This window comes from Pelodiscus sinensis, chromosome 1, assembly GCF_049634645.1.
Source record: "Pelodiscus sinensis isolate JC-2024 chromosome 1, ASM4963464v1, whole genome shotgun sequence".
Lineage (NCBI taxonomy): Eukaryota > Metazoa > Chordata > Testudines > Trionychidae > Pelodiscus > Pelodiscus sinensis.
Window position 1 is genome coordinate 106,766,501 of NC_134711.1, and position 14,472 is coordinate 106,780,972.

Genomic DNA, 14,472 nt, shown 5'->3' on the forward strand with positions numbered 1-14,472 from the left:
GCACTCACTTTCCTTTTTTTGTTGCTGGACTTTAACTCCTTTTCATACAGGTTATGGTACTGCTGCTTTTGTCTGCAGTGAAAGCTTTTCTTCATATTTCAAAGGTGCTTAGTATTACTAACTTCCTGCTATGGAAAAGTAGAACAAAAAGACATGAATTAAGTACTTCTCTATCTTGAGGAAGTATTGTGAACTTATTTTTGCTGTGATTTGAAGGGCTAAAGGTAGTTAAAGGATCCAGTGTATTGAGGAATTTTGGAGAGGAAATAATTTTTTTTCTAAATTAGATATTAGCAGGAAAAAGTGTGATTCTTTCCTTGAATGGAATGCTGACTTCAATAGAAACATTGTGATCTGCTTCATAGACCCTATGAACTAGATTTTTTTAACGCTTTCTCAAAAGCATTTCTTCCATTTTTCTCCCAAGTTAAATAGATTCTTCCCTTCATCCATGCTTATCCTCCTCAACAATTTTCTCCAATGTTTTTCTTTATCAGAAAAACAAAAAGTAGGATCCTGTATAAGCATATTTAGTTACTTTAATACCTTAGGATATGTCTACACTACAGCACTAAATTCAAACTAACTTAATTCGAATTAGTTAATTCGAACTAAGCTAATTCGAGTTAGTGCATCTAGACTTAAAAACTAATTCGAATTAGCATTTTGTAAATCAAGCTGGTTGGGGATGGGGGAGGGGAATTGTGATAATTTCTGCAATTTAAAAAAATGTTGAAATGGTCAAATTTTAGAAATAAAATGTTGACTAATTCTAATTAGAAAATGCTTTGAAAATGGAAAATAATACAAATGCTTACATTATAGCTTTAATGCTAACAAATTAATAGACATTGGATGGTTAGAGCATTGTGCCAGTGATTTTTCAGTGTGAAAAATAAGCTACTTTCCACCAAGTACTTAAACAAGTGTTTGTTCATTTGAATTTCAGCTATCTGACTGCAAGTAACAACAAGAATTTCTTGTATACTGCAAGGCCATTTTTGAAGAGAGCTGCTTTGGTAATAAGTTATGTAAGTATGAGTGTACTTAAAATGTGGTAGGGTTGTGTACACCCAAATAATATTCACATTAATGTTGCTGAATGCTATAATTAACAGATCTAGAAAGCTGAAATTGCAATTGAAATTCTATGGTTTGACTAGATAATATTAACTCAGAGTTAATCTTGAAAGATAGTCCAAAAATTTTCAGCTGGACAGTTAGATAAAAATGTTGCATTTTTCCACCTCATATTTGTTTACATAGGTTGTCATTTATAAAACAGTATTTGCAAATATCCCAACATTTATCCTTTTCTAAATAGAGGGAAAATCTACAGTGTAAAATATACCACTCTGAGTTAAATACTGACAAATACTGACTTTTCAGTGGCAATCTCTGTAAGTGTAAGGAATTAATTTCATTTCCAGAAAGCAGGTGACCATGCTGTTCCAGCCAGCAGGGCAGGTAGTAAGAAGAAATAAAAAGGTTGCTCATTTAAAGCATAACACCCGTGTTGCCCTTATAGGTCAGATTCTGTTTCCCTTACCTGGAACAGTGTAGGAATCATAAATAGTGCCCTTGAAACCAGCTCAGGAGTAAATCAGTGGGACTCCTTACAGAGGGAGGTTTCACTCAGTGCAAGAAAGGGCACTGACACATTCATACACACAAATGTTACCTGTATTTTGAGAAGGCTTGACATAACATAAAGTCCATGTCCGTAGCACACGCTTACATTATGGCAGGATGCTCTTACAGGAAAGGGTAGAGAATTAACTCGATAAATATCTATGAAATTTCTTTTGTGTATATTTATGGTATTTGTCTTTTTTTTAGTGGATGTTCAAAGCTTAATACCCTGCTATGCCACTGACTCTAATAGGAACTGATTGTATAACTGCTCTGGACATCAAGTTTATGTTGATTTCCTTGCAGTGTTTGCTAAATCTTGAAGAGTCATCTTAAAAAAATTCAGACTCTGCACTTTAAAGTTTTGGATTTCTATGTGCGGTATAATATTGCTCAAATGGAAGTAACCTTCTCAATAGATGTTCTTCTTCTCTGAAGGTGATTCTTGTTTTATATTTCCGTCTCTGGATAATGGGAGGTTCTATGCCAATGTTTTCAGAGCAGGACAATCCAGCTTCATTCTCACCTTACTTACTTACAAGGTACAGTACCAATAACTGCACAAACTTGTTATATGGAGTTTTCTTGGACTAAAATATTTTAGTCAGGAACCAACAGATCTTTGTTTTGTTGGTTAATTTCTACTCATTACTGCATTTCCTTATTTTTCTACCAAAATTAGAGAGCAGTCAGTGGTGTTTGAATCATTAAGGCATGCAACAATGCCTGTGAGATTAAGCTGTGGTGTTACACTTATTTGTAATCAATAGGTTTATCTTTATAAGAATACGATTTGTAGTCTAGTGGCTTGAACACAGTGGTGGAGTCCAAATATCTCAGCTCTGATGCTTACATTTTCTGTGATGTGGAACAGATCACTTCCCTCTTTTTGTCTCAAATGCGGAGTCTGTAAAATGGAACTAATGATACTTAATAATCCCTTTGGAGCAGGGATGTTAGATCATGTTTATTTTAGTAATCTATGTAGCTGCAAAAAATGTATTAGTTACATGGTTACTAAAATATTCCCTAGGGGTGGGGCTGCAACCAGTGTGCTCCCAGCTTCTGGCCCCACTCCTGGGGAGCCCTGTAGCACCCGTGCTGCTGCCTCTGTTTAAAAATCAGCTCCCTGTACAGATTGGCTTCCACCTTCTGCCCACGCTGCTGCCTCTGATACAGCAGTGTGGAGTGGCAGCAGCCACTGTCTGTGGAAGGCCTGAGCTCCTCACAGACAGAGGTTTCCCACAGAGAAACTTCTGTCCATGGCGAGCCCAGGTGCACAGGCAGCCGCGCAGGACTGAGGGGGCAGGTGGCTCTGTGGGATCCAACTTAAAAGACAGGGAGTGTAGTCATTTAAACAACTATATGCTAACATCCATAGTCTGGGGTGGTAATGAGCAGTTCGCACATTGAAGACATAAGGAAAGATAGGGGTGTTAAGTATTTTTCTTTTTGCTCTGATGAAGATATATTGCAGAGTGGGCCTGGGTGCCAGGGATTAATTAAAAACAGTGGTCTGAAACTTGCAGTTTTTGTTAGAAGATTTTGTTTTTTATCATTAGATTCAATGATGAAATAGCCTAAAGCAGTGGTTCTCAGCCTTCTTTATACCACGGACCGGCAAACCCCTTCACAAACTTTTGACAGATCGGTAACATTTAAGGTGCATATTTGCATACTCATTATGCAAATAATTAATATGCAAATAAAATGTTGCCAGTCTGCAAAGGTGCTGCCGTGAACAGCTAGCTCCAGCTGCGGTGGCTCAGTGTGCCCCAGCCCCCAGAGCCGCTGTGAATAGCCAACTTTAGGTGGGGCAGCCAGTGGTTCGCGGCCTGGCACTGGTCCATGGACCGGTGGTTGGGAACCACTGGCCTAAAGAAGCTAATACTGCAGCAATGATCTTCCGTAGCCCCAAAGTCAGACCAAGGCTGGAGTATTGTCAGTTTTCACAACATAAGTTGGGCTAGGATCAGTACTTGGATTTGAGGTTGCACTGCAGCTTCGGGAAGTATTGTCATGTTACAGAAAGTGACGTTCTTCCCTCTGAATCAGATCAAACCACTATTTTAGGATGATAGGGAGCTGACCTATTCAGAGGCTTTGCTTTTATTGAAAAACAAAGAACATGCATGGCTTGCTAATGCAGGAAGGATCATAGTAGTCGGGATGCTGTTTGGAAGAGAGGATGAGAAAGACATTGAAAGGTTTTTGTTCCAAAGTCCCTACTGGTTCCCAGTAAAAGGGGCAGCAGTTCAGTTTGATACCATTTTCCTGGAATGCTGATTTGTTCTTTTTAAAGACTAAAGGCTCAAACACAGCTGACACTAGCAGATTGAGATCAAGAAACTGTTAAGAAACATCTGGAACAAAATTGAACTAGATCTCATTTGAGAAACTACTCTAATAATGTGCCAACTGTTTCCTATTACTAGCAGTACTAAAATTGCTTCTTAGGAACATATTAGCTAATTTGGAAAATGCTAAATTTTTACACGATACATAGTTAGAATTTACATTAATGTATCTAACAACACATTTCTTAAATTTTGTACAAAAGATTTAGTGGTTTGTTCCTCTATTTAACATGTTTAGCCTAAGAGTAAGGTCACATAATATAAACCAACCCAGTATGACTCCAGTTATTTATTATTCTGTTACTGAAAATATTTTATTGTATTTGCAATTGTTTTACATTTTTTTCAATGAGTGGGATAGTTTTTCTTTGAAAAGCTAAATTATTCAAAGAATAACTAAAAGTGGTTATTTACTGATAACAACATAGGGTTGTTTGTTTGTTTTAGTGGCATACTTCTGAAAGGCAACTCATAGCATTGTTTTGTAAAATTTTGTAATTTTTTTTACCTTCTTTCATCGTATCCCTCTGTTATATAATGGTCATGCCTATTGACTTTCAGAATATGATCTGAAGAAGTGGGTCTGCCCCATGAAAGCTCATCACCTAATCAACTATTTTGTTAGTCTTTAAAGTGCTATGTGACTGCTTTTTTGTTTTACCAAGATAAGACTAATACAGCTACCTCTATGTGACTATTCATAGCACTGTAGACTGAGTTCTTCTTTATCTGAAGTACAGGTGTGGTACAGAGAGCAGTCCAACCCTCCCTGTGCTGTCCTACTGTATGTGCCCCCCCAATCTGAAGTAACTATCTGTAGTAGGACAGAAGAGTTCATAGTCCATTGCCCATTCTGTTCTTGGCCTTTGCTTTAGCTGCCAACAAAAGTACCAGCTGTAAATGTGTTCTATTCATAGAACTGTAAGAATCAGAATTTCATTTCCCAGGAAGAAACATTGTTTCTGAATTCCCTCCCCCAATTCAAACTCAGAAATACATAATTATTTGTGGAATGGACATTTTTGACAGTTTGAAAGAACTGAAATAAAGGGTGGGGGGGTTGTGTCCATATTCTGCTGCTCTACTTCCTTCCTTTTGTCAGGATACCGAGCCTAATATTTATTTATTATATGGCTGGTATGGCTTTTCCAGCCTTCAACAATACAAGCATGTTCATTAACCTCAGTTTAAATATATGTCAACATTTCTTAACCCTCAGAAGCAGAGACACCCTGTAATAGTGACAGATCGAAATCTTTTAAAAAATAATCAGTTGTGTGTTCAACTTCTTAATAAAGTTTCTACAATTCTGTTGCATGTGTAGGGGTACGAAAGAGAGGCTCAAAGGTCCGAGTATGGGCTTGTCTTTATGGTAATTTAATGTGCAGGAAGTCAGGATAGAGAACTACAGTGTCCCAGCTGGCTGCATACTAACTTGCCATGGGAAGTCTGCTACAGGGCAGGGAAAGCTTACAGTACAGCACTTTGAAGCAGGCTTGCCCTAAGCCATTCTGTGTCTCTCACTGCACTGTATCACTGTCCACTTGGGATGTTACTGCACTGCAAGCTCGTGCACAATAGATTCTCCCAGTAGCTTGCACCATAGCAACTTCCTCTGTAGACAAGTTGTGTGAATGCTTTAATGGGCAGACCCGGTTGTGCAGTACTGTCTTCCAGTGTCACCAAAAGAATATAAATGTATAGTGAGATCTGTAACAGTGGACTCTAGGAGGGGTAATGCTAAGTGACAGAATAGGCCGTTATGTCATGGTATACATCTTTCAGCCAAGGCAGAAACTAAAAGGTTCAGACATTTTTGAAGGCTCACTAGAGTTTGGAGATGGGGCTTCTTGTATCCAGCACAAGGAGCCCTGGTCTAATGAATCACTGGCTATAAAATTAATACACACGAGGCTCGTGTCGTTGCCAGTTGCTGTCACAAGATTTGCCTTGGATAAGCAACTGCCGCATAATGAACCTCAATCAAGTCTCTGTGACAACATGCTTAATGGGATTGGGAGGAAAGATGTAATAATTATAAAGATAATGAGAGCTACAAAGCTTGCTGTAAATATTTTACTGAAGTGCAGTTAGGGTATTAACAGGGCTTTCAGCAGTAGGTTTGTTATGCTTCACACATTCTACACAACATTTCTTTATTCTCCTGTTCTTGAGGGAAAATATTTGAGTCCTCTGAATAATGAGGAGTATATATTTTATTCCTAACACTGTGTTTAAACTTGGGAAAAGTAATAAATGGACGATATGGGTATGTCTAGACTACATCCCTCTGGCGACAGAGGGATGTAAATTAGACATACCGAAATTGCTAATGAAGCGGGGATTTATGGGATCGGTTGGAAAAGGCTTTCCTTGTCGACCAATCCCTGTGAAGAATGCAGCTTTTTGCCGGCAAATCGCCACGTCGGCAAAAAGTGGCAACCATTTTTATTCTAATAAAGAGCGGGATGTTTAAATACCCGCTTCATTAGCAATTTTGTTGTGTCTAATTTACATCCCTCTGACAACAGAGGGATGTAGTCTAGATATACCCTATGTTACACAGATGTTGTAAGAGACAGATAACATGAGCAACCTTACCAGTAAGTTCAAAATAAAAAATATTTTTTTAAAAAAATCTCTCTTCCTATGTAACTGGGCATTAACCATTGCTGGTGCTGGCTGTTTGACGGCTATAAATTATCTATTCAAGCTATGTAGGAGCCCTAATCATGTCTTTTAACTTGCTTTGCAATATCACTACTTTGATAGATACAAATGCTATGTGTTCAAACAGCTTTGTGTGTGTGTGTGTGTGTGTGTGTGTGTGTGTGTGTGTGAGAGAGAGAGAGAGAGAGAGAGAGAGAGAGAGAGAGAGAGAATTCAGGAACCGGAAGACACACTCACCCACCAAAGTTTACTTTTTACACTTCATTTGGATTTATGTTTGTTTTCCATTGAATTGTGACTGTAAAGCTTCAAAGGGAATACAGCTATTGAGCTCAAGGAGCAAACCTGTTGTGGAAGCAGATCCTGTGCCAGCTAGGTCTGGCAAGGAAAGTCAGTTGCTACAGCACCTATGGGATTTGCACTAGACCTTAGCCTACTAAAACAATATTAAAACCAGCCTCTGCAATATAGCAGTCCATTAATTAACCATCCCACATTCTGATTCTTGCCCACACTTTCTCAGTTTAAGAGTTCTTGCTGCTTTGTCAGTGTGTTTCATTTCATAGCATCCTAGAATCCTAGGACTGGAAGAGACCTCAGGAGGTTATCAAATCTAGCCCCCTGCCCAAAGCAGGACCAACCCCAACTAAATCATCCCACCCAGGGCTTTGTCAAGCTGGGACTTAAAAACCTCTAGGAATGGTGCTTGCAGATTACACCACCTTCCCAGATAACCCATTCCAATGCTTCACCACCCTCCTAGTAAAATATTTTTTTCTAATATCCAACTTAGACCTTCCCTACTGCAGCTTGAGACCATTGCTCCTCATTCTGTCATTTGTCTCCACTGAGAACAGCCTTACTCCATCCTCTTTGGAACCTCCCTGCTGGAAGTTAAAGGCTGCTATGAAATTCCCCCTCACTCTTCTCTTCTGTAGACTAAATAAGCCCAAATCCCTCAGCTTCTCATAAGTCAAATGCACTAGCCCTCTAATAATTTTGATTGCCCTCCACTGGACTTTCTCCAATGCATCCACATCCTTTCTGTAATGGGGGGCCCAGAACTGGACACAGTACTGTAGATGTGGCCTCACCAATACCAAATAAAGGGGAGACTGTATCAAAAGCCTTGCTAAAGTCAAGGTATACCACATCCACAGCTTTCCCCATATCCACAGAGCCATATACATGTCAGTGTAATATGCACAATAGACTTGTTGTTTCAGTGTTCACTTTTGGGTAAGGCAGGAAAATGAAGAGACCACAAGAAGTCTGGCTTGCTAACATGGGGACCCCCCAGTCCATATATTAAATTTTAAAATATATTTTCATTTAAAAGAGGGAGGGAACCCTAAAGGTAAAATTACAAAGCACAGGGCTCTTTCCTGAGTGTGAACCTGCCTACACCATGCCAAATAGTTGAACATGTGATTTATTTACTATCTTACGTGATTTAATAGCAAACCTTAGTAGATAATGCTATACTGAAATATTGGTTGTTAACATGTATTTATAATGAGATGGTGGAGCCAATTACAAACTCTGCTTGTGAAACAGAGTATCCCATGAATGAACATAACTGGACACCCCAAGACTGCTTTGTGAAAAGAGGAACAGGGTAAACACTAGCATCAGACATTTATTCCTCTCTGCCCTGTGTTTCATTTTTTAAAATCCATTGCTAATGCAAGGCTGGAGATAGCAGCTTGACCCTTTGACGCAAACAGCCAGTATCTCTCTTCTTTTTTTTTAATTCATTCTACTCTGTACTGACTTTGGATAGGTAAAAATTAGGCTGTTTTCTTTGGGGTCAGTTGGACTTTTTAGACCATCATTTTAGAATTTCTATCTTGTCTGATTTCCAAGAGATTTATAATTTTAACTTCGGAGGGAGGGGGGACAGTTGCTTGGGGGGCTCCCTGTTTCCTCCATAACTGTAAACTCTGGTAGAAGCCCTGGTTTGTAGCCACCAACTTGTTAGATTGGCTTAGGGTGCCCTTTGGAATCCACTGCTACCATATTAGGTAGAAAAATGGATAGGATTTGTACACAAAGCACTCAGGGAATTACAGGTGTGGGGAGAACAACATCCATCCCGTGGTTTTGCCTCCTGCAACATTACCATCAGGATGAGCCCCAAGAGCTCAGGTTTTACTGGCAGGCAGGTCAATCTGTTTGAATGTCTCACCTGAATGTGTCTCATTCTTAAGTCTAGTATTTTCAACTACTTAGCAGCAAAGTTTAGGAGAAGATTCAGAAGCAGATCTATTAGATTCAGGAATAAAAAGATCAATGTAGTTTATACAGCATCTTCCCCTGCCCATCCTACCTTGTAGAAGGTACATCTTACTTTTTTAGAAAGCTTCAGCTGTTTGTATAGCTCTGTTTCTGTACTCTGTGTACCCAGCACTATATCAATAGCAGCTTTTTTCCCCCTAGTTGCAACACCTCTATAATGATGAAAAAGAATATATGGAGTCATTATATAATTGTTTTGCAGTTGCAAGGGCATTTCCCCCTCTGTGTTTATGCTCACATTTGGATTTTCTCTCCTACTGATAATTTGAAATTGCACTTTGTGCGACAGGTCTATCATTTTACACATTTAAACGAATATGATTTTACTCTGTGTCACTGACTGAATTGGGCAGAGAAAAAACTTACTGTTTTATAGTCACCTTAAGAATGGGCTAACCAGTACAAGTAAATTCCTGCAGAAGATATGACTGGACTGACAATAAGCTGCGTGAGATATGTGCTTTAGGAGATATGCAGATAAATAACTGAGATACAATACCTTTAAATAACATCACCTGATTATAATTGCAGCAGCATATATTTTACAACATTGTCATGAAGTGGCACATCATCCCCACTTGATTTTAGGGCTGTGCAAATGGTAGAAACAGCCTAGCGCTGAAATCAGTTCAGCTATTAATATGAGGATCAGGAACTCTTTTTCTAATAAAGAATGTAAATGAATTCTTGTCACCATTAGAAAGAATTGAACCTTCCTTGAGTATCAGGCAAAGTGCACGATGAGCTACAGTGTTCTCTAAAGTGGCAGTAAGCCTCCTTTATCATCTGTTTTCTAAAGCTTCCCTTCCCTGAGAACCTCTTATCTGTTCTTTCGCAGATCCCAGGTTAATATAAGATGATATAAAAATAAACAAATATTTATTGCTTGTCTTCCAGACATTTCCCATTTTTGGTACCCTTTTGGCAACCATTTCTCCTCCTGCTAAAATGTAGGTATAAAAGAGACTTCTATTCCTAGGCACCTTTGCTTAACAGCTCTTGGGAGACTTGCCAAAAGTAATGTCATATGATTAAATTGTTCCACTTGACAGTGTTCCAGATTCTCACACCATTCCATTGGGGGCTGGAGCGTAGGAATAAGTTGCACAATCCTATGTGATAAAGTAGGGCATGACACTCTTCTTTTTCTTCCCAACATCTTTCTGGGGCGATGAGGGTTGCCTAGAGAGTGCCTGTAGGAAGCAGTCCTTGCTCTTTCCAGCGGTGGGTGTGGAGATCCTGCCCCTCATTCACTGAATGCATTGGTGGGTGAGGCTGCAGGGGAAAACTACAGTTGGCAACAGCCTGAGCAAACATTAGGAGTGAAGTCGGGGAGGGGGGGGAGGGGGCGAAGAAATAAATGAACAAAAATTACAAACAGGAGAAATCCTGAGCCTACCCATGTAGGAAGTATTGGATGAGCTTTTGCCTTTGTAGGGGAGAGCATCTAAGTGCATAGCTCTTAGCAGAGAATGTCTTCCTGTGACTTTTCCATTTTAATCATTCTCAATTACTGTTGGGGGCAACAGGCAATCCTTCAAGTACTTGTGTCTTATATTGTTTGTGGGTTTAAACAGCGGCCTGAAATAACACTCCTTTCACTGAAGGCAACCAATTGAGATTGCAGAAAACAGGAGCATGATTCTGCTACAAAGGCAATAAATGTTGAGCCAAATAAAGCACATGACATTAAATCTAGCCTTAGAGGATTTTCAAGTATGGGTCACCATGACAACATCTAAGAACTAAAGAAGGCTTGTAACTTCTGAACATTTCAGAGACTGCAGGGCTGGGAAGACCACATTTGACAACTGCTGGAACTTGGATCTCCATGTTCAATGTGCAATTAAAAAATGATCTCCACTGCAATGCAAACACAGGTTAACTGGCTCGGTGAGGGTAGGAGGGACATGTCAACTGACAGTAAGAAATGCCAAATAAGAAGCAAATTCCTCCACTTGTCTCCTCATTCTGACAAGTTACCCTATATAATCTGTCTGAAATGTAGCAGATCTGACGGAGAGAAATGTTTTAAGCAATCTGCTTTTGTACCTTTTTGAAATTCCAGCAGAAATATTAATTTAAAATGTAATTTATTGTCAGCCAACTAATTAAAAAGAAATACTTTGGTTGCTGACCGTAGCTAGATCCCTAAAATGTAATTAGCTCTTGGAATAATTCCATGAAGTTTCATCTCTGTTTAAAATTGCAATCTATTCCTATCCTATGTCAGCTTTTAAATAGTGCTTTTGAAAGGTTATGCCCGTATGGAACTTTCTTGTTTTTTCAAAAAATGCCATGTAAGAGATGCATTGCTGGATTTACTGGAAATAGTGTGTGCACCTGAATGTGGTTCCTCCCAATGCTGTCTGTTTAATTAATAAAAGCAAAAAATATAATCAAAATCAGTTGAAGAAATTTATATTTTATCTAAAATATAAATCCTATTTGGTCCTGACCTTCCAATAAAATGTGCAGGGGTGCAGATTCATACCTAGTAAAACTTTTTTGCTTAACATAGAGAATACTACACCATTCCTTTTGATCTGTGATAATTTGCTCGCCTCATTGGTTTGTCTGCAAGCACTGGAGAAAAGTTTTGAATGCTACATTGCTCTTACAGAAACAAAGCCTCTAACTACCTTAGCACAGTCTGAGATATTACACTGAAGTAAAGATGATAAAATATCTCTCCACCATTTGTGGAAAACATAAATCTTTTAGGACAGGATATTCCTCAGGGTTTCATTTGTATTTGTGCAGAGTTTCATGGCTATTCTGCAGTTTTTGCAAAACTGTTTAAATTTTCCAGTTTTGACAATCTGAAAGCCTCCAAATTTTTTAGGTATAGGACTGGTAGGAGAACATTCAAAATTACCAGAATTGAAAGATTGTCCAAATTGTTGATGGTAAGAAACATCACTGGTAGAATTTTTACTGTTCCGAAATACTGGCTAGAAAATCAGAGTTTTGTGTTTTGCTATTCTGGGAGGCTTGGTATATATGTTTTAAACCAAGTATGTTAAGAAGTCTCAGAGGGGTAGCTGTGTTAGTTTGTAACTTTAAAAACAAGAAGTAGTCCTGTGGCACCTTAAGAGACTAACAAATATATAGTATCATGAGCTTTTGTGGGAAAAACTCATGGGTTTTGTCCATGAAAGCTCATGATACTATATATTTTTGCTAGTCTCTAAGGCTGTCTACACACTGGACCCCTTTTCCGGAAAAGGGATGCAGATGAGACAAGTAGGAATTGCAAATGAAGCGGGGGATTTAAATATCCCCCGCTTCATTTGTATAAACATGGCTGCCGCTTTTTTCCGGCTCTGGGCTTTGCTGGAGAAAAGCGCCAGTCTAGACGGGATCTTTCGGAAAATAAAGCCTTTTCCGAAAGATCCTTTATTCCTGATTTTAAGGGGAATAAGGGACCTTTCGGAAAAGGCTTTATTTTCCGAAAGATCCCGTCTAGACTGGCACTTTTCTCCGGCAAAGCCCCAAGCCGGAAAAAAGCGGCAGCCATGTTTATACAAATGAAGCGGGGGATATTTAAATCCCCCACTTCATTTGCAATTCCGACTTGTCTCATCTGCATCCCTTTTCCGGAAAAGGGGTCCAGTGCAGACACAGCCTAAGAGTACATCTACACAGCACCCTTAGCTCGAAATAAGCTACACAGTTTACGCTACACAAATTGCGTCGCTTATTTCAATTGTATTTCAGAATCGCTTATTTTGTAATTTGGCGCTGTCTACACAGCACCAAATTTCAAAATAATGCACTATTCCAAAATTCCCCTTAATCCTCGTGGAACAAGGCTTACTGGGATGTCAGAATAAGTCACCTGTTATTTTGAAATCTATTCTGGAGTAATGGACGCTTCAGTAGACATGAAATAGTTATTTTGGGATACTTCTGGTATCCCAAAATAGCTCCACAGTGTAGACATACCCTAAGGTGCCACAGAACTGCTAGGCTATGTCTAGAGAGCGGGGCTATTTTGAGATACCGGAAATATCCCGAAATAGCAATTCCACACCTTTATATGCACCTGTTCATGTTTTGAAATAACAGGCATGTTATTCTGGGGTCCCTGTAGCCCTCGTTCCATGAGGGTGAAGGGACTTGTCAGAATAGCACTTTATTTTGAAGTTACCTTGAAATAATGTAGTGCAAATTGCATAGCTTATTTCGAGGTAAGGGTGCAGTGTAGATGCACCCTTAGGAAGTTAAGTGAGAGCTCTCAGGGTTGACAGCAGGAGAAATGGCCATGTGTTCTCCAGTCAGATGTATGGAGACATGAATCAGCCAACTGTGTATGGTACATAATGTCTCTTGTAGGATTCAAAATAGTTCACTGCTGTTGGCAGGTTGCATTTAAGGAACCTGGGTGTTGCCATAATGGAATAATTACCTACCTGGATAACTTTCCTCCAGAAGTGGACTATGCCAGATGTTTATGGGGAAGGTTAAAACACTTCAGTGGAAGGGGAAATAGATCCATTCACAAACCCTTAATCATCAGCTTGTACTAAGTTCCAAGAACAGTGTAGAGCTTTTATATAACACCTGCCTATATATCAATTTGGAAATCCCTTTTACATCTCATTAAATTGACTCCATTTGCTGTAACAACAAATTCCGCCTATTGTCACATGGTGCCTAAAAGTTTTGTCATCTCTTGTATCATGGAGAGGGGATGCTGAAGACCAACCTGTCCATTGTCTAAACACTTAAGCAGTTTGCTTGTCTATATCAAATTGCCTCTCTTGAAGCTGAAACATGATGAGGCTAGAGTACCTCATATTAAATGAGGAGATTGACATAAAAAGCAAAAAAAGATTTTGAGGAACAGCTAGCCAAAAACTCAAAAAGAAATAACAAAATGTTTTTTAAGTACATTAGAAGCAGGAAGCCTGCTAAAAAACCTGTGGGTCCCCTAGATGATCGAGCTATAAAAGGAGCAATCAAGGACGATAAAGCCATTGCAGAGAAACTAAATGATTTCTTTGCTTCAGTCTTCACGGCTGAGGACATTGGGGAGATTCCCGAATCTGCACCGTCCTTTGTGGGTGATGAATCTGAGGAACTGTCCCGGATTGAAGTGTCATTAGAGGAGGTTTTGGAACAAATAGAAAAACTTAATGTTAACAAATCTCCGGGACCGGATGGCATTCATCCAAGGGTTCTAAAAGAACTAAAATGGGAAATTGCTGAGCTATTATCTGTGGTTTGTAACCTATCCTTTAAATCTGCTTCCGTACCTAATGACTGGAAGGTAGCCAACGTGACACCAATATTTAAAAAGGGCTCTAGAGGCGATCCTGGCAATTACAGACCGGTAAGTCTAACTTCATTACCGGGCAAATTAGTCGAAACAATAGTAAAGAATAAAATTGTGAAGCATGTAGAAGAACATAATTTGTTGGACAAAAGTCAACTTGGTTTCTGTAAAGGGAAATCCTGTTTTACTAATCTGTTAGAGTTCTTTGAAGGGGTTAACAAACATGCGGACAAG

The 14,472-nt window shown here is 39.2% G+C and overlaps 1 protein-coding gene across 6 annotated transcripts in view; it reads left to right on the forward strand.

Moving 5' to 3' along the window:
- TMTC1 (transmembrane O-mannosyltransferase targeting cadherins 1) overlaps positions 1-14,472 on the forward strand; it is a 224,796-nt gene that overhangs the window by 82,167 nt on the left and 128,157 nt on the right. For 4 of the 6 annotated variants that reach the window (XM_075940705.1, XM_075940703.1, XM_075940711.1 and 1 more), the window contains 2 exons: positions 950-1,031; positions 2,071-2,174. In XM_075940705.1, coding sequence (XP_075796820.1) covers positions 950-1,031; positions 2,071-2,174 — 186 coding nt within the window. The remainder of the gene's footprint in view (positions 1-949; positions 1,032-2,070; positions 2,175-14,472) is intronic. The other 2 variants (XM_075940707.1, XM_075940714.1) reach the window with 1 other exon arrangement.